At 40.0% G+C, this 25,994-nt stretch overlaps 1 protein-coding gene across 8 annotated transcripts in view; it reads right to left on the bottom strand.

The window, feature by feature from the left end:
- SETX (senataxin) overlaps positions 1–25,994 on the bottom strand; it is a 93,792-nt gene that overhangs the window by 36,054 nt on the left and 31,744 nt on the right. For all 8 annotated transcript variants that reach the window (XM_082696053.1, XM_082696055.1, XM_082696056.1 and 5 more), the window contains 2 exons: positions 21,483–25,676; positions 3,478–3,577 (listed from right to left, as the gene is read on the bottom strand). In XM_082696053.1, coding sequence (XP_082552179.1) covers positions 3,478–3,577; positions 21,483–25,676 — 4,294 coding nt within the window. The remainder of the gene's footprint in view (positions 1–3,477; positions 3,578–21,482; positions 25,677–25,994) is intronic.

Genomic DNA, 25,994 nt, shown 5'->3' on the forward strand with positions numbered 1-25,994 from the left:
GCTGTGTTAAAAATAAATTCTAGGGGCATCTGGGTGGCTCAGTGGGTTAAGCCTCTGCCTTTGGCTCAGGTCATGATCTCAGGGTCCTGGGATCGAGCCCCACATTGGGCTCTCTGCTCAGCGGGGAGCCTGCTTCTCCCTCCCCCTCTGCCTGCTGCTCTGCCTACTTGTAATCTCTTTCTGTCAAATAAATAAATAAAATTCTTTTAAAAAATAATAAAAAATAAATTCTAGAACTGCCTGGCTGGCTTGTTCGGGGGAGCATGCAACTCTTGATCTTAGGGTCATGAGTTTGAGCCCCACATTGGGTGTACAGATGACTTACATAAATAATAAAATTCTTAATAGGAATAAAACTTTTAAAGACATCAGTGAGAGTCAAAATGCAAGCCAAACTGAGAGAATGGCGTGTATCCAGATCATATAAGGAACTCCTACAAATCAGTAAGAAAGAGGTAACAGAAAATTAACAATAACTTTTAACAGGCATTTCCCGGAAGAGATTACTGAACCATCTACTAAATCATAAAAAGGTGCTCACCCTCACTGGAAACAAGGGTATGACAAAATAAAACCACAAAAGGCCACAATACAAACCTGGCACAATGGGTAAAACTAACACGGCAGTCAATACAAACATGCTGGTGGAAACCTGGAACCACATGACTTCTCGCACACTGTCGGTGGGGCGTGATGCTCAACAGGCCAGGCGTGACCTAGTCAGCCTGAACACACACATACCCAGAGACTCCATAATCCACCACAGGACTCAACAAAATGCCCTCACACCAACACTGAGACAGGAACATCACAGTGGCACTGCTCATGAAATGCTGTGTCACGGACTTAACATAGCACATGCAAGGCTGCTGTCCTTAGAAAGGTCTGCATACAAGGGTGGCCCTTGGCGTGTGGGATCCTCGATCCTGGGATTATCATTTGCTAATGAGAATGGCTCGCTGTGCCTCAAGTGTTTGCAAAAAGAATATGGTCTGTGCCAAACGCCTGCTATCCTTCTGAAGTCAGGAATTTAGGCTGGCAGAGGGTGTTTTGGGCACTGAATCTCCAACAAGTTTCCCTAGTAGGGAACATTCTGCAAGCCATGCACTGTGCAGCTCAGTACTAGGAAGTAAAGTACACTGCATGCGACTCTACTGGGAGAGGACTCTCAGCCTTGCTCCTGGTGTCGTCTGTCCTTCACCCAAATGTGCTTCCCGCCTTGCTGATTCTGCTTTGCAGCCTCTTACCATAACAGTCACAACCATGAGCATGAATATATGTTAATTCCTGTGAGTTGTCCTAGTGAATCACTGAACGTTGTGATGCCACACAAAACTGATCAAGTTTACACACAGGTTAAATGAAAGAAGTTAAAGAATAGATACTATGATCAAGACAATGCCAGATAAATTTGTGATTTAAATATTTAAAAGAAATACAAAACTACTACGAGAAATACCAGACTCAGGCCTGGGTGGCTCGGTGGGTTGAGCATCTGCCTCTGGTTCCGGTCAGGATCCCAGGGTGCTGGGACTGAGCCCCACATAGAGCTCCCTGCTCAGCAGGGAGTCTGTTTCTCCCTCTGCCCCATCACCACCCCCACCCAATGCTCAGGAACACTCTTTCTCTCTCACAAAAATAAATTTTAAAAATCTTAAACAACAACAAAAAACAAAATTAACAATAAAAACCTGAAGTCAGAACCATAAAGAAATTAGTACAGTTTTGAACATGTGTAGAAACTGTGCCTCAAAATCAGTAACAAACTACGAAAAGCAATTTACAACGCACAAACATTAAGAGGAAAACAACATTCCTAACACAAAAAAAGGTGTGTGGGGGGCGCCTGGGTGGTTCAGTAGGTTGAGTGATCAACTTTGGATTTCGGCTTAGGTCCTGATCTCAGGGTCATGGGATGGAGCCCTGCAGAGAAGGGAGTCTGCTTCTGTCCCTCTTCTGCTCCTCCTGCCCTTCCCCTCACTCCTGCACTCTCTCTCCAAATAAATAAAATCTTAAAAAAAAAGGGGGGGGGGGAGGAAGAAGGGCACATTCCCCTCACTAAGAATATTCATGATCAAAAAAGATTTGGGAACAAAATTATAACCTCAGATGAGATATACTTTACATTCATAAAACTGGAAAACAAAGTTGAAGCTAGCAAATGAGGGAGATGTACATTCTTACATCTTACATCTTCCTGTTAGAAGTGAAACTGATGTTCCTTTCGGTAGGCAGAGCCAATAGGGAACAAGTCTTAAAATATGTGCGCTGTCTGACCTAGTGTTCACAACAGGGAAAACTATAAGCAATGTACATGTCTAACTAGACACCACTGGTTAAGTGATTTGTAGAATATACTTACAATGGAATAACCACAAATATTAAATATACTGTTACTTAGGAACTCTGAAAAGACACAATATATTAAATAAAATTAAGTAAAATTTAAGTTTCATGAAGGCAGGAATCTTGTGTTTTCTTCACAGCTATATACCTAGCATCTAAAATTATATCCTATGGTACTATAAAGATAATAAACATTTGCTGAATGAATGAAAAATGTCATTAACGTATAGGTAAAATGACCCTACTACATTCACATATGCACAACTCACACTGGTGAGTAGACAGTTTCACAGTAAGATAGACACTACTATTTCCATAGGACTATCTTGGAATGATTGGAATTGGTGATACTTATTCTTCTGCTGACTAATATTATTTCAGTGTCCTACAATGAACATATTAATACCTTTCCTCCAAAATATACACACATGTGCTTTTTATCTTCACTGCCTCTATGGCGCAGGATGGATTGGGGGTAAGAGGGTGAGGCAAAAGAGGATTTATACTTCTTGTTTTAAAGAGTTCTGAATGGTTGATTAATAACTAATGCCTAAGTGTGATATGTGTTTCAGACCAATGATGAAATGAGCAAATAGGAAGATTTACTCAGAATCTATCAACACTATTATTTGGGGACGCCCTCCCCCAACCAATCTTGTCAAGCTCCCTTCCCTCACCATATCTTCCATGTCCAGCTTCCACTCTGGCCTGTGATACTCTACAGAATGGTTAAAACCATGAATTTTACATTCCTAACTGTCCCAGTAATTATTCTAATTATGACTTCTTTTTTCCTTGAAGATTTTATTTATTCATTTGACAGTAAGAGACAGTGAGAGAAGGAACACAGGCAGGGGGAGTGAGAGACGGAGAAGCAGGCTCCCCGCTGAGCAGGGAGTCCAATGTGGGGCTCAATCCCAGGACCCTGGGATCATGACCTGAGGCAAAGGCAGCCACTTAACGACTGAGCCACCCAGGCACCCCTCTAATTAAGGCTTAAAACATTCCTTTTAAGAGGTTACAAATTCAGCTTAGGAAATCTATGTCCCAGAAAATTCAAATGACGATAAGGTTTCCTCAACAGAAATCTCCAATTATTATGTATTTTAAATTACAGAAGAAAGAACTTACCCACAAACTCCCAGTATTTTTTATAATCAGCAGGAAATTTTCGTAAATGCAACTGATAGAATTTTTCTTTGTTTGGAGAGCTGATCCACTCCTGTGCCACCTATACAAAGTAAAAAGGCATATTAAGAGAGCAAAAACATTCTGGAAAGCCAATTCTAAACAGCAAAACTTCCCCAAACAAGTAACAAATAAAGCCCAGAACCTAAAATCCCAAGTGGCAGAACATGAAACATTCATTTGTGACTTCTGGTTTCCAGTTTGGCATGTAAGGAACTTAGAAGTCACTACTTGATCCTAATGAGTAAAAAGCAAGCCAAAAAGTCAACCCTTCCCATCATCACAAGTGACAGGAGCCCGAAGCTCAGGGCCAGGAGAGGAAACACTGAACTGGAACTGACGGGCTGGTTCAGGCTCAGTGTGGACAGCTCTGAGAGATAACTACTCTACGGGGAACACATCTTAAGGGGAACCCCACACTTCGTTGAGTTCTACCTCTAAGGAGTCCTTCTGGCCCTCACAGCGAGTAATGGAGAAAACACATTCATGCTTCCAGCACAAGGAGGAGGAAATAAACCATTTTGAAATATAACAGAACATTTCGATCTTAACGAGGCTTGATCTTGGAGAAAGTCTCTTCTTACCAGAATAGAACTATTTGAGGGAAGAAAAATAACCAACTGCAGCCCATTCTGGCCATCCTGCCCCCCCTAGGGAGGTGGGGGGAACTGAGAAGCAGGTGTATGGTTCTTAGTCCAGGAGCCAAACCTCCCCAGAAGACTGAGGGGCTATCACAGGATTACAGAAAGGTCCCCCTCCTCCACAGCTTACCACATTACCAAAGGCCGGCTTACTGCTGACTCTTCCTTTCATCTACATCATGTCCACCTTACAACAAAAGTTGTAAGGTCACTCAACAAAGGCCAGAAACAGAGACTGAATAAGCATCAGAATCAGAGGTAGGTATGGCAAGAATGTTGAAATTACCAGACCAGGAAATTTTTTAAAAACTGTAATTAATATACTATGTGTTTAATGGAAAAAATAGAGCATGGAAGAAATGATAATGGGGGTGGCCTGGGTGGCTCAATCATTTTAGCATCCAACTCTTGATTTCAGCTCTGGTCATGATCTCACAGTTGTGAGATCAAGTCCCGCCTCGGGCTCCATGCTGGCCATGGAGCTTGCTTAAGATTCTCTCTCTCCTTTCTCCCTCACTCTATTAAAAAAAAAAAAAAAAAAAAGAAAAAAAAAAAAAAGAATAGATGATAATGTAAATTCTAAGAATCAAAAGAAATGCCAGAGACCAGAAAACACTGACAGAGATGAAGGATCAAGTCTCTGGTGGGCTCGTCAGGAGACTGGATACGGCTGAGGTAAGAACTGCTGAGCTTGAGGATCTGGCCACAGAAACCATCAAAGCTGCGAGGCAAGGAGAACAAAGACCAGGGGATGGAACAGAAAACCCGAGAACTGCGGGCAAGGGCCAAAGAAATGGGACAACCAGGAGCAGGAGTGAAAGGAACAGAAGCAAGACCTGAAGCGATCATGACCAAGAGTTTCCCCCAAATTAATGTCTGACACCAAATCACAGATCCAGAAAGCTCAGAGGCCACCAGACAGAACAAATGCCAAAAACTATACATAGGCGTATCGTACTCATACTTCAGAAACCTGAAATAGCAAAGATTAAAAAATCGTGAAAGAAATCAGTGTAGAAAAACATCCTACCAACTGAGCAGAAAAGGTAAGAATAAGAATCACATCTAAATTCTCAGAAACCATGTAAAAAGGAAGAAAGTGAAGCAAATATTTAAACTGTTGAGAGGAAAAAACCTACCATCATAAAACCCTGAACCCACAAAATTATTCTCTGAAAGTGAAGGAGAAACAAAGGCTTTTTCTCAAAGAAAAATGGAGGGTATTTGTCACCATTAAATTTATCTTGCAAGAAATGTTAGAAAAGATCTTGAGAAGGAAAAGCATATTGGTCAGAAACTGGGATCTACAGAAACAAAGAGCATCAGAGAATAAGTGAAGGTGAAATTAAAACCTTTATGTTTCTTATTCTTAACTAACCTAATAGTTTTATTCAAAATAATAGCAATGATTTATTCAATCACGTACGTTTATGTGTGTATTCGCACACAAGTGAAACACATGCCAGCAACGATGCCAGGGATGGGAGGAAGAACTGGCGCTGTTCTGTTATCACGACGTACTCACACACCCATGAAGTGTTACCTCAAAGTGGACTCAGATTAGTTGTGAATATGTACTGCAGGCTCTAGGGCAACCAATAAAAAATGTAAAAAATAATTGATATGCTAAGGAGAAAGAGAAAATGGCATTATAGAAAATGCTCAGTGAAAACCACAATGGCGGGGGCGCCTGGGTGGCTCAGTTTTTCAGCGTCTGCCTTCAGCTCAGGTCGTGATCCCAGCATCCTGGGATCCTGCATGGGTGGGGGGAGCTCCCTGCTCAGTGGGAAGCCTGCTTCTCCCTCTGCCATTCCTTCTGCATGTGTTCCCTCTCCCTGTCAAATAAATAAAAATCTTTAAAAATAAATCCCAAAAACAAAAAACCACAATGGCAGGGAGGCTCATGGGTGGCTCAGTTAAGTGCCCAACGCTGGACTTCAGCTCAGGTGATGATCTCAGGGTTGTGAGACTGAGTCCCACCTTGGGCTGGACGTGGAGCCTGCTTAAGATTCTCTCTCCCTCCGCCCCTCCCCACCCCTGCTCATGTACGTGCTCTTTTATTCTAAAAAAGGGAAAAAAACAGTAGAAATTAATCCACTTATATCAATAGTCGCCTTAAATGTCAATGATTAAATACACCAAATAAAAGATAAACTGTGAGAGTGAATCAGGAAATAAGACCCAACTATACACTGTCTACAAGAAACTGACTTTTAAAGTAAAGACACATTAAGGATTAAAGTAAAGGGATGGAGGAGCACCTGGGTGGCTGTTGGTTAAACATCCGACTCTTGGTTTCAGCTCAGGTTGTTAATCTCAGGGTTGTGAGATCGAGCCCCACGTCAGGCTCTGTGCTCAGCACAACCTACTTAAGATTCTCCCTCTGCCTATCCCCCACCTCATTCTGCGTGCTCTCAATAAATGAATCTTAAAAATTTTTTTTTAAAAAGTAAAGGGACAGAGAAAGATAACCACGCTAACAGTCAGTAGTAGAAAGGAAATCATAGCACACAAGGCAATTTCCATGTACTTTTTTTTTTTTTTAAGATTTATTTATTTGACAGACAGAGATCACAAGAAGTCAGAGAGGCAGGCAGAGGTGGGGGGGGAAGCAGGCTCCCCACTAAGCAGACAGCCCAATTCAGGGCTCAATCACAGGACCCCGGGATCATGACCTGAGCCGAAGGCAGAGGCTTTAACCCACTGAGCCACCCAAGTGCCCCTCCATGTACTTCTTAACACCACTGCACCTGCTAGTAGATGCCATTTCTAGGGGAAAAAACTAATATTCAAATAACATGCCCAAAGCAATATAGCTAGTAACTGGTCAGATAGAATTTTTTAAAAAACTTACTATCTACACTTTCTAATAAACACTTGAAGGAACGAAGAAAGAAAGAGAGAAAAGAAGAGAAAGAGGGAGTAGCTATATTAACTTCCAGCAGAGCAGATCTCAAGGCAAGGAAAGTTCTCAGGGATGAAGAGGGGCATCATGTGAGGGACAAATAAGTCACCACTCCAAGATACAGGGGTCCATTATCTTACATGGGTAAGAAGACACAATAAGCCTTCATACAGGTGTGCCTAGCAAAAGAGAATCAAAATAAATGAGGCAAAAACTGACAGAACTGCAAGAAAAAATTATTTTTACACTCTTTTATCAGAAATGGACAGGCAGAAAATTAGTAAAGACAGCTGAACTCAAAAGCACCAACAATCAGCCAGATACAAATGAAACCTAGACTACTCCACAACAGGAGCAGATCATACATTCATTTCAAGATCACAAGGCAAAACAGACCACATCCACTTTCACAAATTTAAAAGGACAGAAATCATACGCTGTCTGTTCCAGACTATAACAGAATTAAACTAGAAATCAACAACAGAGATAACTGGAAAAGCCCAATGTATCTGGAGATTGAAAAACAGAGTTAAGTAACACACGGTCAAAGAAATTTCAAGGGAAATTTGAAAAATATATTGAACTAACTGAAAATGAAAAACACAACTTGTGAAAAGAAGACACAGTGCTTAAAGGGAAGTTTATCCACACTGAATGCATATATTAGAAAGTCAGTAATCTAAGCTTCCACCTTAGGAAACGAGTTTCTAGAAAACTAGAAAGCAAATTAAATTAAAAGCAAGCATAAAAAGAGAAATAATAAAAGAGCAGAAATCAATGAAATTGAAAACAGGAAATCAGTAAGAAAAATCAATGAAACCAAAAGCTGGTTCTTTGAAAAGATCATAAAAATGATGAGCTTCTAGCCAGGCTGAGGGAAAAAACGACACAAATTTCCAATATCAGAAATGAAAGAAGAGCCATCACTACAGATCCCACAGACAAAAAAGTGATAAAGAAATATTATGAACAACCCTATCACCACAGATGTGATAACCTAGGTAAAATGGACCTATTCCTAGAAAGAAATAATCTGCCAAAATTCACACAAGAAAAAGATAACATGAACAGGCCAACATCTATTAAAGAAATTCAATCAATAAAAAAAGGAACCTTCTGAAACAGAAAATACCCAGGCCAGCTGACTTCACTGGTGAATTCTACCAAATTTTTGAGGAAGAAATTATACTAATTCTCTATGATCTCTTCCAGAATACAGAAGCAGTAGAGTAGTCCCTAACTCATTCTATGAGGCCAACATTTTACCCAAATACTAAACCAGACAGACATTACAGGAAAAGAAAACCGTATCTCAGTATCTCCAACATAAAAGTAAAAATCCCCACCAAAACATTAGCAAATGGAATCCAACAATGTATAAAAAAGAATCACACACCGCAACAATGAAGTGCAATCAATCCCAGGCATGTAAGACTGGTTCAACACTCGAAAATCAATTAATGTAATCCATACCATCAACAGACTAGCAAGGCTACAGGATATAAGCTAAAGTACAAAAATATTTCATATGTACTAATAATAAATAAGTGGAGTTTGAAATATATAATCATGCATATTAGCACTCCCCAAAATGAAATACTTAAACATAAATCTAACAAAATACACGTAGGAGCTATATGAGAAAAACCACAAAACTCTGATGGAAAATATCAAAGAACTAAATAAACAAAGATATTCCATGTTCAAAGGTAGTAAGAGTCAATCCTGTCCAAATGTGAAAAATTATTCCCAACTTGATGTATAAATTCAATGCAATCCCAATAAAAATCCCAGCAAAGTATCAACAGACTGATTTTAAAGTTTATATGGAGAGGCAAAACATCCAGACTAGCTAACACAATACTGAAGAACAAAGTCAGAGGACCCAATTTCAAGACTTACCGTAAAGCTACAGTGATCAAGATGTGTGGTACTGATGAATGAATAAACAAGGAGATCAATGCAACACAACAGAGAGCCCAGAAACAGAGCTGCATAAATGATCTAATCCCAGTCAACGGGTCAAAGGAGCAAGAAACAGTGCAACAGAGCAAAGACGATCTCTTTCAACAAACAGTGCTAAACATCTGGGCACTCACAAAAATGAAGGTAGACACAGATTATTACACCCTTCAAAAAAGTATCTTAAAATAGATCAGAGATCTAAATGTAAAATGCAAAACTATAAAGTTCCTAGGAGGTAGCAAACCTAGAGAATTTTGGATATGGTGACGACTTTTCAGATGTAACATCAAAGGCATGACCCATGAAAGAAAGAACTGATGAGCTGGACTTCATTAAAAACGTTCTGCTCTGAGTAAGACAATGTCAGGAGAATGAGAAGAGAAGCCACAGACCTGGAGAAAATATTTGCAAGAGATACCCCTGATAAAGGACTATTACCCTGAATTTATAAAGAACCCTTAAAACTTAACGATAAGTCACCCAAAAATGGGCAAAAGACCTGAGAGACACCTCCCCAAAGAGGATATACAATGGCAAGTAAACACTGGTCAAGATGTCCACAATCCTGTGCGATTAGAGACTGAAAATTAAAATGAGATGCCACTAAATGCCTATTCGAATGGCCAAAATCCAAAACTCTCCCCCTCTTCCCTACCCGCAATCACATGCGTGCATGTTCTCTCTCTCAAAATAAATTTTTTAAAAAGGCTTAGTAAGTGAAAGAAGCCAGTCTGAAGAATGGAGGATTCCAACTCCATGGCATTGTGGAAAGGCAAAACTATGGGAAGAGTGAAAAAGGTGGCGGTCAGTGATTAGGGAGGAGGGAGAGATGAACATGCAGAGCACAGAAGATTTTTAGGGCAGGTAACTATTCCGTATGATACTATAATGGTAGACACAGGACATCACACGTTTGTCAAAACCTGTAGACCAAGAGTGAACCCTAATGGAAATCAATGAGTCAATGCAGATCTGTCAATTCTAACAAATGTACTAGTCCGGCACCAGATGTTGGTAACGGGAGGGCATGCATGCATGTAGAGACAGGAATATATGAGAACTCTGTACTTTCGGCTCTGTTTTGCTGTAAACCAATTAACTACTCTAAAAATAGTTTAATAAAAATAATTACTTTATGGCAATTACGAGTAAAGCTGCTATAAACATGTGCAGGTTTTTAATTTCCAAAGCAACCTTAGGAGCCAGAAATAAAGAGGATCTCTGATCATCAAGCTATAATGGCATACTAGAGGCCAAACTTATTGAGAAAGTACAGAGAAACTCAAAAAAGTACTAATGAATATATTCAATATACCATATATACACTGATTTGTACATTTGATGAAGTTACAGTTTTATCTGTTTCATAACCTTCTAGACTTCAAAAATTGAAACATCATGAATGGCATGTGCTAATATTTTCACACTAAGTGAAATAGTAGTTAAAGGTTCAAGTAAGTGAATGCTGTGGTCCATCAAAGCAGTATTAAGTGTGTAAGAAATCACCTAGGGAGGACAAATAATCGTGCGTATAGTTAGGAAGTAAGCTCCCTGGGTAGAACATTTACAACACACTGAACAGAAACTAACACTGGCTCTTCAAATTATCACAGAACAGCGGAAATGCTATAATATCATATAACACACTGTAACTTCAAACATGCCGTGTCCCTTTTCTTTACACTGGGCGGGGGTGGGGTGGGGGGACATGTCCAGCCAGGCCGTGTCCTCAGAGGACATACCAGCCTTCTTTTTTCCAATAAATATAGAGAATGGGATTATTGTATAAAACTGTAGGTTTCTAAAAATTTGGTAATTTTTCAGATCAAATATTCTAACATTATATTTTTATAAAAATGTTACCACTACATACATTTTCTTTGATTATGAGATGGTTAAGATCATTCTCTTGATTTTAAAAAATCCCATTATTAAAATAACAGCTATTTCACTGCAGAAAAGGAGTTTGTGCAATGGTGGTTCCCAACAACCAATGCTGCCTTACAGGTTACAAGACAGAACCAAACCCAAAACCTACAAAGCAACTGCCACTCATACTCGTACATCCTGTCTTCCCTTTCTTTACAGAGTCAAAGGCAAACCTATTAATTTTGTTCTGAATCCCTCTTTTCCTCCTTAAGACTCAATTTCTGAAGTTATCCACTGTCTTACATCAATTTCTTCCTGCTCATTGCTTCTTCCTATCAGCATACATCTTGACCTACTTCTTGGAAAACAAAAAACCAACCCAAACCATGCGGAGACGGGGGGGTGGGTAATATAGGAACTCTGTGCTTTGTCCTCACTTTTGCTGTAAATCTGACAATGCTTTATAAAGATTATTAATGGGGGAAAAAAACCCCACGAAGCAAACAAAACAAACCTTTCTTTAATTCCTGAATCACCATCCAACTACTGCCCCATTTTTCTGCTCCCCTTCCTCTTCCAAAAACAGTCCTGCTATTCCTGTCTTTTCTACTTGGCTTCTGTCCTAACCAACCCACCAAAATGGCTCATCGAGGTGGCATACTCCACTTTCAAAGATTACTTCCTTGCCCTCTTTTTGCCTCCTTGCTTTTGATGTCAGGTCAACACATTTCATCTCCAGTGCAAGATGTACTCCCATCAACAGTCTACGCAAGGACTCTCTCCCTCTACCCACAAGGCCAGAACTTCCACCCTCCACACTCACTCACTCTGTGTCTAGAAGGAGCATCACTAAAAAAATCCAGTGCGGTGTATATTTACCCAAAGGACACTGCAGTGTAAACGTGCCTACTTGTTTTCAGTCAGTACTTGAGTCTGTTGCTACTGACTGCAGTTAGAACTGCCATATCTTATTCATCCAACCTAACTGGTTCCCGCTCTGTAAACAATCCTTTTAATAACATCTTTTAATCACAGATCCCCAGGGATGGACATGTGTGTTCTGATGCGTACACCTCAGTCTGAAACTAAGAGGTCAGCTGGGATCACAAACTTTGGCTCACCACTCTGTTAATGTACTTTTCTTCTTTGTGAGTTAGAGCAGCACTACGTATATTCACCATTTAGTCTTCCCTTTGATGGATGGCTAGTTTTAGTTTTTGTCCATCTTCTATTGATTTCCACATATTTTTTTGTTGATTTACAAAAGCTTTTTGTATATTCTAGCGGTCTTGTCACTTTGGGAATATTTCAACTCTTCTTCCTATCTGTTAACCAAGAATATGGGGTCCTTCACTGAAAAATTTTTAACTTTGACAGGGTAAAACCCAAATTTTTCATCTTGTGCTTAATACTTCTTGGGTTTTTAGGACTTCAGTCACCTAAACTGACATGTGTTTTCTGATACTGTTTATTCTCTCATATAATTCTTTCAAATACACGTGTTAGTTGAAGATTATATTATGCTATAAGACAGTAAGGTAGGCTAATTTTTTCCCACTAGAGTAGGCCAATTTTCCCAGTACTATCTAACAATTTATCCTTTCCCTGCTGACTTGTGGCAGTCTATCCTAAGTTGCCTTATCCTTAAGTTGTCATATAGGCTGGGGGGGCGGGGGTGGGGGTAGGTCTCAGGAGCTAAAGGATCTCTGTTCCATTTCAGTGAGTTGTCTGCCCATTCCCGTGCCCTCCAATTACAACGCTTTAAATATGTCTTCATATTAAATAAGGTGAGTGAGTGTCCCCTCTCCCCATCATGCTGTTCTTTTTCAAAATGACTATTAAAATATTTTATTCTTTTTTTTTTAAAGATTTTATTTATTTATTTGACAGAGAGAGATCACAAGTAGACAGAGAGGCAGGCAGAGAGAGAGAGAGAGGGAAGCAGGCTTTCTGCTGAGCAGAGAGCCCGATGCGGGACTCGATCCCAGGACCCTGAGATCATGACCTGAGCCGAAGGCAGCGGCCCAACCCACTGAGCCACCCAGGCGCCCTAAAATATTTTATTCTTTACATAAATTTTAAAATGCTTATAAAGCTCTTCAAAAAATGTCCTGCTTGGAGGCACCTAGGTGGCTCAGCTGCTTAAGCATCTTCCTTCAGCTCAGGTCATAGTCCCAGGATTCTGGGACAGAGTCCCAAGTTGGGCTCCCTGCTCAGCGGGGAGTCTGCTTCTCCCTTTGCTTTTGTCCCTCCCTGCGGCTTTTTAAAAAAATCCTGCTGGAATTTTAACTGAAACTGTATCAACTGTATAGATTCCGAGAGAAGTCATATTTTTACAATGTTAAACTGTCTTATCCATGAACATGGTACCTCTCTTCATTGGTTCACTCTTTCTTAATGGCCTTTAAAATAGAGTTAAGACTCAAATGTTCTCCATAAATACCTCATGCATTCGCTGCTAAGCTCTTAACATGTCTGCAGTTTGGGTCTGATTATAACTGATACTTCTTTCATACATTCTAGCTAATTATTACAGCTATAAAGGAACATTTTTTCTGCACATCAACCTTGTACCCAACTACTGATTCTACCGGAGTTTCTATGTAGATAGTGATACCATCTGCAAATGATCAGGATTATGACGCTTCTAATTATTCACTGCTGTTTGACAATGACAATGACATTGTCATTGTCAACTGCTCTTTCAGTTGCTGCTTTGAATATTTTGAGATTAAACTACTGCATCTACACATGCTCATGGTTGGTTCTATGTTCTTAATGGGTTAATATTCCTTCTATGAGTACCTGTCTTTTGTGTTTCTGAATTATTTTCACATTTAATTTTGATTGTAAAACTGCAGTCCTGCTTTCTTTTGTTCATGTTCTTCTGTTACCCTCTTTTTCCATTCTTTCATTTTAACTTTTCTAGCTCTTTTTACGCATGCCTCTGGCAGAGAGTGTTACTACTGGAACTTGCCTCTTCAGTACATTCTAGTTGCAGCAAGACTAGTACATCAAGGTCTTGCTGCAACTGTTATGGTACATGTGTGCTTAGTTATATTCTCTATATAAGAACCCTCTCAACCCAAACTCTTAACTGGCAAATTTCCAGTTTTATCATCTCGGCTCATTTTTTTCCCTCCTGAGCTCCTCATTACACACAGAACTGTACTTGTACCAAACCTGTACCTTTTCTTTTTTATTTCCCACTTCCATCCTTTCCTGATTCCTCAAATTGTGTATATTTATTATTCATGCCACTTATGAATTCTTGACTTCAACTATTATCTCTTTCAGCCACACTATCTTCTCTGCATTGTTACAGTTTCTCCTGCTTCGTGTTTCATGTTCTCTCCTTTATCTCTGAAAATACTTAACGTGCTTAGGACTAAAATCTTTTTGTCTGCTCCACTACTTTTGCTTTATCTTCTCTGTATTTTCCAGTTTGCTACTTTTCCCTTATAGTGACTGTACTCCAAGGAGACTCATCTTTCCCCCTCTTGAATTCATACTCCCCACTGATACTAGGCACATCACTTGGAAAGGTACATGGGGCAGGGGAGGAGGGAAAGCAGCTAAATCCCAACACCACTCTAGCTTTTGTGCCTCTGCTTATGAATGGGGTAGGGGGTAATGGGGGGAACATACCTCATGGAATGAGCATGGTAATATTATAATCAGCAAATCTATCCCAGGACTTATGTTTTTCAAACTCTGACTCCCTTGGTTATAATAACCTAGTCCCAGGGATGAGAACTTTCAAGAATCCAGGAATTCAAAGACTCTTACTGTCAGCCATGCCTCATATGGGCTGGGCTATAGAACAACCCTAATGCTACCTACTACTTTTGGCAGACATGAGCTAGCTGCAATTTTTCTGCTCTGCACTACAAGGTAACATCAAAGCAGTGTTCTAGCCCAGCAGGATGAGAGGAAGGAAAAATGGGCAAAGTAAAAAATCCACTCTAACTCCCATCTGTGGCAGTTCTTCTAGTCTGGTCTATCATTTCTTTCCCACTCTGAGACCACATCATGTCCTACCTGCCCCTAGGCTTTCCCACAATATATATTCATCTAACACATTCAACTACAACCCTCTGGCTTCTATGATGTCACTTGTAGAAGAGACTGCCATTAGCCCAAATGCATGTGATGCCCGGTAAACAGCATCATCACCTAACCAGATGCTTAAGCCAAAAGCCTCAGAATCATCTTCTCTTTCCTGAATTCCAACATCCATTCCATCAATAAATCTCCAAAATTTACCCACAATGACTTCACTTCTCTTTACTTCCACAGCCACCACCCAAACCAAACTACCATCGCCTTTCTCCCAGGCTACTCTAACAGCCCCTTAACACATCTATATAGCATCTATGCTTGCCTTTCCAGATTATTCTCCATGGAGCAACCAAGAATGATGGGTAAAAAACTGCAATCTACTGTGTATTACTACCCCCCACCCTAACACCAACTAAACATCTTCCAGCACTTTCTCACTAAACTGAAGATGAAAGCCCAACCCATAGTTTCCAGGGCCATATACCATCTGGCTCCTGCCTACTTCTCCAATCTTACTATATTTCCCTTTTCCCCTCAGTTCCTTCACTCCAGTCAAACCAGCCTAATCTCTCTGCTCATACATGCTCAGTTAGTCCCCATCTCAAAGCATCACATTCCTGTCATGCCCCTCTACCCTGCACAGAACGCTCTTCTGCAGCTCCCTGCCAGGTCTCAAGAGCAGTTTCCAAGTGTGATTTATATCAACCTGTTTTGCTTCCTTTCAGAATAAATTACAATCTGAGATGAGCTAAAGAAGCAATTTCACTACAGGGGATTTAAGTACTGACAATCAAAGTCAGGACCCAAGAAGAGCACTTTCTTCCTACCTGCTCCCTATCCTACAACCTTCAATGAGCCTGGTAACAGGAGAGAACTGCAGACAAGGATAGCAAATATAAACATTAAGATTAAGGAGCATTTGCCACAACCCCCCAAAAAAGGGGAACCTGCCAAAATGGCAAACATTTGTCTAATCCTTTTATGCATTAAATGTAAGGATTAAAAAACAAATGTATCTTCTATCAGGCACATCAGTATAATAAAAGACTCATATTGCCAGAACTTGAATTTGCTCTCATCTGTCTTTTGCACCAAGTGTTAATTTACATAATGTCACTTCACCTGCAGTAAGACATAGTGACTAAATATGCTTTATGTCCTAAATAAGATACCAACCAAACAGCATTCTATTAACAAACATTATGAAGTCAAATTCCATCAGAATGAGGGTAATGAGCCTTGGTCCAGGGCTGTGGTTGACGCCACAGTCTGTGGCTCATTAGAATAAAAATTAAAATCAAGGCATCTTAATACCACCAATAACTGTTGGCCTGAATAAACACAAGAAATGCTAATAGGGTGCCTGGGTGGCTCAGTGGGCTAAGCCTCTGCCTTCAGTTCAGGTCATGATCTCAGGGTCCTGGGATGGAGCCCCAAATCGGGCTCCCTGCTCAGTGGGGAGCCTGCTTTCCCCTCTCTCTCTGCCTCTCTGCTTACTTATCTCTCTGTCAAATAAATAAAATCTAAAAAAGAAAAAAAGAAAGAAATGCTAAAACAATGTTGCTTAAGCTGTATGGTTAAAAGAGGAAAAAGAAAATTTCAAATAAAAATGAGAGCCTGGGGCACCTGGGTGGCTCAGTGGGTTAAGCCGCTGCCTTCAGCTCAGGTCATGATCTCAGGGTCCTGGGATCGAGCCCCACATCAGGCTCTCTGCTCAGCAGGGAGCCTGATTCCTCCTCTCTCTGTGCCTGCCTCTCTGCCTGCTTGTCATCTCTCCCTGTCAAATAAATAAATAAAATCTTTAAAAAAAAAAAAAAAAAAAAGAAAAGAAAGAGCCTGAACACAGCCATTTCCCCTTTCACCCCTCTTGATACCCCACCAAAATACCAAAGAAATCTTTTTTGTGTGATTTCAAATATTTTATTTATTTATTTGACAGACAGAGATCACAAGCAGGCAGAGAGGCAGGCAAAGAGAGAGCCCAATGCGGGGCTCGATCCCAGGACCCTGAGATCATGACCTGAGCCAAAGGCAGACACTTAACCTGCTGAGCCACCCAGGTGCTCCACCAAAGAAATTTTTAAAAACAGGATTAGTTCTTTAGGACAAAGAACATAAGACACGTGTCTCAAAATGCTGGAAGCTGGAAAGCAGCTGGATGAACGGTAGCGGACTCAGAAAGCCCAAGAAGCCAAGCTGCAACCGGTAAGCTATGTGATGGAGACCTCTGATCTGGAAGGAGGACTGAAGGGAGACAGCCCCTCACTGCTACCCACAAAACGCTGCAGAGATTCTGTCTACGGAGAGGGTAAAATACAGTCTTCAGCCTTGGAGACAGCAGGTATGGTGGAGATCCGGTACTGACCAAGAGGGCAATTAGCCAAATGCTTCTACACTGAATGCCGGGCCCCCCTTCCCTGTGTCCCCCGACCCTCATCCCTCAGTCAGCTCCCTGGTCAGCTCCCCATCAGACCTACCCCCTCCAGGCGAAATATCTGAAGATCCTTTGGAAAATCTGACCTCACTTAAGAGAGGAAAAAAGACTACAGATGTTGACATCTAAGTGTGGGGATGGGGCTTCACGACAAAATGCTAACACTTAACTGTCCTACCCTTTCACTCAGAGCTTCTCTTTAATCTTATACACAACAAAACAGATTTGTAACTACCCTGAATCATACAATCTTCACACAAAGAATGAAATTAACGCTGGGTTCCACCATGTTCTGGTGTCCTTCAGATCACATTTAACTTGCACAGTGCAATAAAAAGGATCATTTTAGCACAGGAGGAGTTTCAGGTATTCTTAAGCATCTCTTTTAACCCATCACTATTTAAATTCATCCCCCCGCCTTTTATTTACAGCATTTTCACAAACTGAGATGTATTTCACACAATATAAAATTCACCATTTTAAAGTGTACCCTTTTAGTGGTTTTCAGTATATTCAGTATTTCATGGAGCTATCACCATTACTTAAATTCCAGAACACTTGCATCATCTCAAAATAAACCCTATACCTATTGGGAGTCTCCTTCCCCTCCTCCACCCAACCCGTGGTAACCAATAATCTACTTTCTGTCTTTATGGATTTACCTATTCTAGACATTCCATATAAATGTAATCTTATAGTATATGGCCATCTGTACCTTCTTTCACTTACCAATATATTTTCTTTTTCATTGAAGTATACGGGACATATAGTATTAGTTGCAGATATCAGCATAATAGTAACAGTAACAATATATATTATATAATATTACATTATAATATATAATAATTTTTCAAGGTTCATCAATGAACATGTAAAAGCAGCAGATAATGGCTTACTCTTTTTTTTTTTGGCTTACTCCTTTTTAGAACTGAATTTCACTTCATTGTATGGACATTAGTATTTTGTCCATTCTTCAGCTAATGGATATCTGGGTTATTTCCCCTTTTTGGCTACTATGAATAATGTTCCTATCTGCTTTTCAGTGTCCTGTTCTTAACTGTGAGTAGAGCACCGCAAATCATTAGCTATCTGAAGAGTTAATGTAAAAGGTCTGTATACACTAAAATGAACAGGCAAAAAGCAACTGGGGGAACAGGAACCACGCAAAGAGAACTTGTTTTTAACTAACTTTAAAACTATCATTAACAAATTGCAGACAATAAAGAAATGCCATGCCCATGAAAAGAACAAGATCCTATAAAACAGAATCCTTAGAGACCAAGAGTCCCATGAAACTCAAAGTATGTTAAAAAAAATTCAATAGGTGAGAAAGCCTCCAATAAAGCAGAAAAAGAAAAGTGAGATGGAAAGTAGAAAAAGTGAGAAAATCAAAGACATTTTAAGACATGAAAGGTGTCAAAACTTTATCATCCACACATCCTTTTCTCAGGAAGCTGGAAGGCTATACCTTCCTAAAATGATGGCATAACTAAGAAAGACGACTAGGGGCACAAGAGAAAGAGAGCCTACACAGGAAAGAAGGAAACACAAGGCCTGGGATGAGGGTGGGGAGTCCTCTGGGATAACCACCATAAACCAAGACTATGAAACTTACAGATCACTTCATGTACCTGACCATTAGAGATTTAAACATCCAAGAGAGTCTGAATCTAATTTAAAGTATACAGAAAGTTAAATGAGATAGTAAATCCAGAGAAAGCCAAGAGTTGAGAAGGAAAGGAAAAGTAGTTACGTCTGGCATAAACATATAGCAGACTATATGACTTAGCCGTTAGAAAAGGATACCTTTTATAAAGTCAAAACAACAAACACTGACCTAAAAATCATAAAACAGCTCTGTAATGAGGATGAGGGGCAGGAAAGATGTGTGCAAACGCAGGGTTGGAAAAAAGGGTACTTCCTATAGCAACAGAAAAATGCCTAAAACTGAAAAATTAAGATGTCACATGAGTGATACGTTTTAGAAATATGGAAGTAGAAAGCAGACATCAAAAGGATCCACGGAGAATAAAAAATGGTTACTGAGGGGATGAGGGGGTACGTGCCATTTTTTACAAAAGTATTTGACTATTTCAAACTTTGTATATGTAAAGAATGCCTGGGTGGCTCAGTCAGTTAAGTGTCTGCTTTCAGCTCAGGTCTCTGGGTCTGGGGATCAAGCCCAATGTCAGGGCTTCCTGCTCAGTGGGAAACCTGCTTCCCCCTCTCCCTCAACCACCCCTTCTACCAGCTTGTGCTCTCTCTCAAATAATAAAAAATAAAACATAAAAAATAAACTCTTGTGTATATATAAATAGAACTTGTGCCTATTCTGTTTTGAAAAGACTAGAGCTACAAAAATGTCCTGAAAGGAATATAGGATTAGCTCTTAATTTAAGGAAGAGTAAATAAAAAATACATCTGTCCTAAATTTAAGGGCTGTGAATGGCTTCTCAGCGAATTTTCCAGGAAGAATAAAGATTAAAGAAAAAATTAGCTTCAAAATGAATAAAATTGGGGCGCCTGGGTGGCTCAGAGGGTTAAGCCTCTGCCTTCGGCTCAGGTCATGATCTCAGGGTCCTGGGATGGAGCCCCGCATCAGGCTCTCTGCTCAGCAGTGAGCCTGCTTCCCCCCTCTCTCTCTGCCTGCCTCTCTGCCTACTTGTGATCTCTGTCTGTCAAATAAATAAAATCTTAAAAAAAAAAAAAAAGAATAAAATTTATTTTCCCAAGCACATTTAACTACATATACTGCTCACTAAGCTAAGAATATTTCTATGGGAAGAAAATAATTCTCCTAATACTACATCAGTATTTCACTTTGCTATTACGGAGATGTTAAAGATCCTTTGTCAGTTAGTTGTTTCTAATGCTTTTGAAATACTATTAAACTAAATCTTACAACAATGGCTAAAATTGAGGGCATAAATTGATATAAAGTATATTTTAAGGATGCTCTGATTCAAGTTTTTTAACAAATATTCACAATTTACTTGATGATCTTATGTAGCACACTTGCCCCTTCATGTAATACATTTCCTTTTCCTTCAACATGCTGAGCGGGATTCCCCCCTTAGTATCTCCCCTCACCTTGCCTGGAATATACTTCCCATGCTGGATTCCTTCTGGTACCAGTGTAAACACTTATTTCTTATTGAACCTTTCTGTCAGAAATGCCCTATGCCCTCTGTGCTAGATATACTAGGGCCCTTCTCCTAATCTGAAATTATCATATTCAGAAGGCAGAGGCCTGTAATAAAAACTTGACACGTATGGGCCACCCAAATACCTGCAGGTGAATGAGTACACAAATATTTATCTCAGTGTTCTTGCTTATGTTTTTAAGAAATTCAGGTTGTTACACACTCATTTTTTTTTCTTTTAAGTAACTTGAAAAAGTAAAAATGTAACTTCTCACCCCAACCTGCTTTGTTTTCAAAGCAGGTTGGATGCTTACACTTGAAAGAATCATTAGCTGTTTTTCTGAGATTAAAATTTAACTGGGAATCTTGTATTTTACTTGGCAATCCTCACCAGGGGGAGTTAAGGAAGACAGAAGAACCAGAATATGCACTGAGACAGGGGAGGCAATTGAAGGGAGAGAGCAATTGCTAGGATGAGTGAGAAACTGGGAAGACAGATATCTAAAATGGAATTTAGGATTTACTGCTTTGTGTTGTTCAATGTAATTTACCCCATGCCACCTCCTCAAGAAAACTTCAGTAAAGGTTTGTTATTACTTAAAAATATATGTAGAAGGGAAATTATCTCCTCTGAGAAGTCTTCCCTTACCTCTGTATCAAAAAACACTCCTGTGCTACCTCTGGACTTGGTTCATTAGCACTCTGAATTGTGTCTAGAGGCCCCAGAAGGGCAGAGGTTAAGAAAGTATTCTTCTGTACCACCAGCAACTAGAACAGTGTCTGGCATAAACGTCCGTTCAACATATAATCTCAAAGCTCCAACTAAATCAAAACTAGGTCAGTTATTTTAACTATACTCTAATCACTACCAAAATAAAAAAAGAAGCAACTTCAAAGTCTTGGCAAGTATACAATTAAAATATACTTACTGTTTCGAAAGTATTCAGTATCATCAAAGGGAAAAAAACATTAAAATAATCGCCACAATCTTGAAATCTAATAGGCACAGGTCTTGAGATGGACTGACAAAGGCTTGCTGGGGGCCCGCACTGATCAAAGTTCACAAACATTTCATATTTCCATTTTAAGACCTCTTTGACAAAGGTGTCAGAGATGGACTGTGATGACAAGAGAATGTTGACTGGAGTGGAAGCTGAGAAGGATTTGCTTTCACCAAACGTCAGTTTGTAACCTTGCCTGTTGGAATTATTTGGAGTCTGAGGATGAAGAACATTGCACAAACTCTTCACTTCACCCGCCGGCTTTGGAGACAACACAGAGGCTGGCTGTGGGACTTTCGAAACAGCCTGTGCCCCACTTGACTTATTTTTTAGAGCTGGTGGAAGTGCAGGGGTACTTTCCAAAGACTTGGAAAGATTAGCAATTCGTGAAGTACTACTTGAGCTAAAAATCTTAGCAGTGGAAGGTCTCGAAGGCTTAGATGCAGAAAGAGGCAAGCCAGGTTTACGAAATACATCTTCATCGGCTGCTTTGGCTTCAGAGTGTTTTGCGCAGTATTCACCCTGGTTTTTCGGTGTTTCAACACAATCTTTGTACTTACATTTTGTGCTACTCCAAGATTCCAACTGAGGCCGACTGACAGAATCTTCTTCCACCTGTGCTTTATCTTTGCCACGAATTACTTCAATGAGTTTCTCATTACCGTTCTCCACCTGTGAACACAAATCCATATCTTCAGGGTTGTGCTGTGTCAGAAATATATTCTCATCTTCTGTATCACTGTTCGAGTCCAGCTCTCCGTCTTTCAAAGTTGCCAACTCTAAACGATGTACTATTGGGTCACTTCCACCTAAGGGGTTGGCTGAAGCAGAGACATTTATTTCATTTGTTGGTATTCTTCCATTTAACACAACAGAAGCACACGGGCTCAAGAGGCAAGTATCATCTGTCACTTGAGAGACGTATTTTGTTTTCATGGGTTCTGGTTCTTTAGATGCACGTTTTATTGACTGTTTCCCAGTGGTGTTAGCAACCACCTCAGTTCCTCCTTTAGAACTATAATCTGAACCATCTGATTCTGGGACAAGTATGTCAGAATTCTGTGCTGCACACGGTCCTCCTCTTGTAGTATCTTTACTTTCATAATCTGAAAGTCCTTGTCTATTTTTTTGTGATTTGGATCTCATCTGCCTTCGCAACTGAAGATCTTGACTTGTCAGCAGTTTCTTATTATTTTTCACAGAGAGAGTCTGAGGGGAAATTAACTTAGTCTTTTTTCTAGTATCAACCACTCCAACAGTTTTGCCATGGTCACGTAACTGAACTAAATACTCTAGAGATCGCTGAGACAACTCAAATGCCCTACGAGGAGCCTTCTTTAGACCAAGTTTCTCAACTGTTGAAGTTGGCTCAGGGCACTGGCGCAACTTCTTTGGTGGAACTATAGCAGGAGTGGTCCTACAACTGATGTAATTTGAACTTTTACTCTGCCCTTTCTTGGTATCTGAATGTGTTTTCTTAGGAGTTTTAGAAAGTGGGACTCTCCTAATGGGTTTGGAATAAGAACGAAGCTTTGGAGAAGACTTCTTTAGTGCAACTGTAGTGTCTTTGTCTCTCTGAACACTTGAACTGGGACTTGTCCTTAGGTCCACACTTTTAAAATCATTTTCAGTCACACTTCTCTCATTAAGAATATCAGGCTGGTCCTCATTTCTATCAGAAGGTGAAGGTCTTGGATGATCTTCAGCCATAGGTTTTTCAAATCGTTTTCGCTTACGTTTTTTTACTTCAGTTTCACGAATTTCCCCAACAGAAATACTGCTCTGCGGTTCTGTGTGTTTTTCAATGCCTTCTGCTACTTTCTTAATAACCTCTTCAGATACATAATCTGTTTCATAACCCCAATCATTTGTGATATCAGCTATGTCAGCTGAACAAGAATTTTTCTCATTCTCTTGAACTGAATTCTTGTCTGGTTCCTGATCTTGCCAAACAGAAAACACTTCATGTGGACTTTCAAACTCAAAAATCTGAGAATCCGATTCCTCAAACTGCAAAAGGGACTTTGTCTCCTCTTCCTTTATTAGCTTCTTTTCCACATTCGCATTAGCTACTGAAGTATGCTGCTCCAGACATTCTTTCTTGATGCCTATTTTATCTTGCTTAATATGTCTCTCAAAACCCAGGATTTCATCATCATCGTCATCATCATCAGAATCTGAAATAATAATAATCTGGCCACGGCAGGCTTCCCCAGTATTATTCTGGTCAGCCAGGAAACGCCTTCTGCCATCTTTCACTCTTCTTTGTAACTGGGATGAGCTTTTTTGAGTTGAATCTGATGGGAACTTAATAACACTGGCCTGAGCTATTAAAGATAACTTGTGGAGGTCTCTGTCTACCTGAGAATCTGTTAAGGTGTCAGACTGAGGACTTAGGCCAAGAGCTTGTTCTCTCAAGTGAGAAGACAACTGACTAGTGTTCTTGCTACTTTCCTTATCTCTTGATTCAAAAACAGTCACAGGATCTTTGAAGGGAGAAGTTTTCTTCACAAAAGTGTTGGTCACTTCCGTAAATGAGACCAAATCTTTATTATCAATGTGACATTCCTGTATTTGATAGCTGTTTTCATGGGACGAGAAAATATCTAATTCTTCACTCTTCAGTGGTTTCTTTTTCAGCAATAAACTGTTTTGAGATTTTTGTTCCCCATTTTTATCATCCAGAAGGCCATTAGGATCTAAAGAGAGATTGTGCATAAAGCCGTCCCCTTTCTGACCTCCTGAATCTTTCCTTGAATAGAAACTGTCAATGTTAGACACAGCTAGGTTTTCCTCTAAATTACCAGTATTACTGACCAAAGTTCCTTTCCTGTGTTGCTTCTTTATTACATGTGATAACTTAGCACAGATTTCATCTTTACGTGCCTTAGTTTTTGATTTTGAGGTTTTGCCAAGAGCATCATCCTTGAAAGAGAAATCCTCAGTTGATGTGGATGCCTTCTCCAGAGATTCAGTGCTAGAGCTGGTTAACAAACGTGTTGACATGATTATTCCTCTGTCACATCCCCTTTCTGGATCATTCCTTGAAGTACAATTCTCTTTCACAGACTTCTGCTTCCCTGTACTTTTTTTAACGTGATCTTGACCTTTTTCAGTGAAAAGGTTTTTACTACTCTTCTTTATGCATGACTCGGCTGGGACATGATCTTCTAGTTTCCAGTCTTTTATAAAATTTTGCTCATTATCCTCTTCTACAGTGTTACTTGCTTTGATCAACACATTCTCTTGCATCTTATAGGTCTCCGCTTTCATTGGTTCTTTAGGAAATGTTGGGCTGGAGCTTTCTAGACAGGACAGGTCTTTATTAGACTTCCTATCTATTTGTTCATTTTCTTCTTTACTGTAAGATGCAGGAGAGCTTTTACATGCAGGACTCAGATCCACAAAAGTGTTATATTGAGGTACTTTGACTTTTATGTTTTTAATAATTTGCTTTAAACAAGTTTGTAATTCATGGGTTTCCTGAGTAGTCAACTGCCAACCTAGCGATAAATTTCCACGCAGAAATAAGTTGAGCTTATCCCAGAATCGCTTACATAGAGTTTGCTGCCCAAGCTGATAACCTTCTTTAAGGAGACTTCTAATCAGCTGCACACAAGCCAGCTGCACAGAATTCGATGGCATTGAATGCAATGACAGAGATGATATCATTGCTGTTCCTTTGGAGCAATTTCCAGATGACTTCTCGGAACTCCGTGCAAATGCAGTGGTAGGAAGCTTGGCACATTTTACAACAGCTTCTACCCATTGCTGGGAACTAACCCACAGCAGATGCAGACATTTTTTATGTCTATGCAGCTCAATCACGGACACCAAAATTAGGAGAAAAAATTCAGTAACTTTGTCACACACAGCATCTGTTTGGTTGAGGACATCTTTGACTTCGGAGTGCAGATGATGAATAACCTCCACTATATAAGCCACACCCAAATCCTTAAGATCCATGAGGGACTGAACAAAAGGGATGAACCACAGAAACGTGCTGTTATGAACACGCATATCTTGACCAATATCTGACTGAAGCACACTGGCTAATGTTTCCATCTCTTCATACATGTTAGGACAATAATCCGGGCAAATGGCTGATCTCCACCCCGAATCCTAAAGTGAAAGAAATACAGACATTAGACAAGCAAACAGAATTCATGACAGATAGAATACAGAGCTATAAACAAGAATATATATCGCCTAGTTTTCCCACTTCGGTTCACATATATACACACGGCCCCCCCAAAATGGAAAACACAGTTCCATGTTGAGGTCAAGGGTTCGTGAGTACCCCTCCATGCACTCTGGTCTTCTCTCCATTAGCAGGTTTTGATTCCAGTCATGTCACTTATCTCCCTCATCCTGTAACCTTTCCACCCTTCCTAACTGCCCTTCATTTTTCAAAGTATCACCCTGTAGTGAGAGTCCATT

The sequence above is a fragment of the Mustela nivalis genome, assembly GCF_964662115.1.
Source record: "Mustela nivalis genome assembly, chromosome: 13".
NCBI lineage: Eukaryota > Metazoa > Chordata > Mammalia > Carnivora > Mustelidae > Mustela > Mustela nivalis.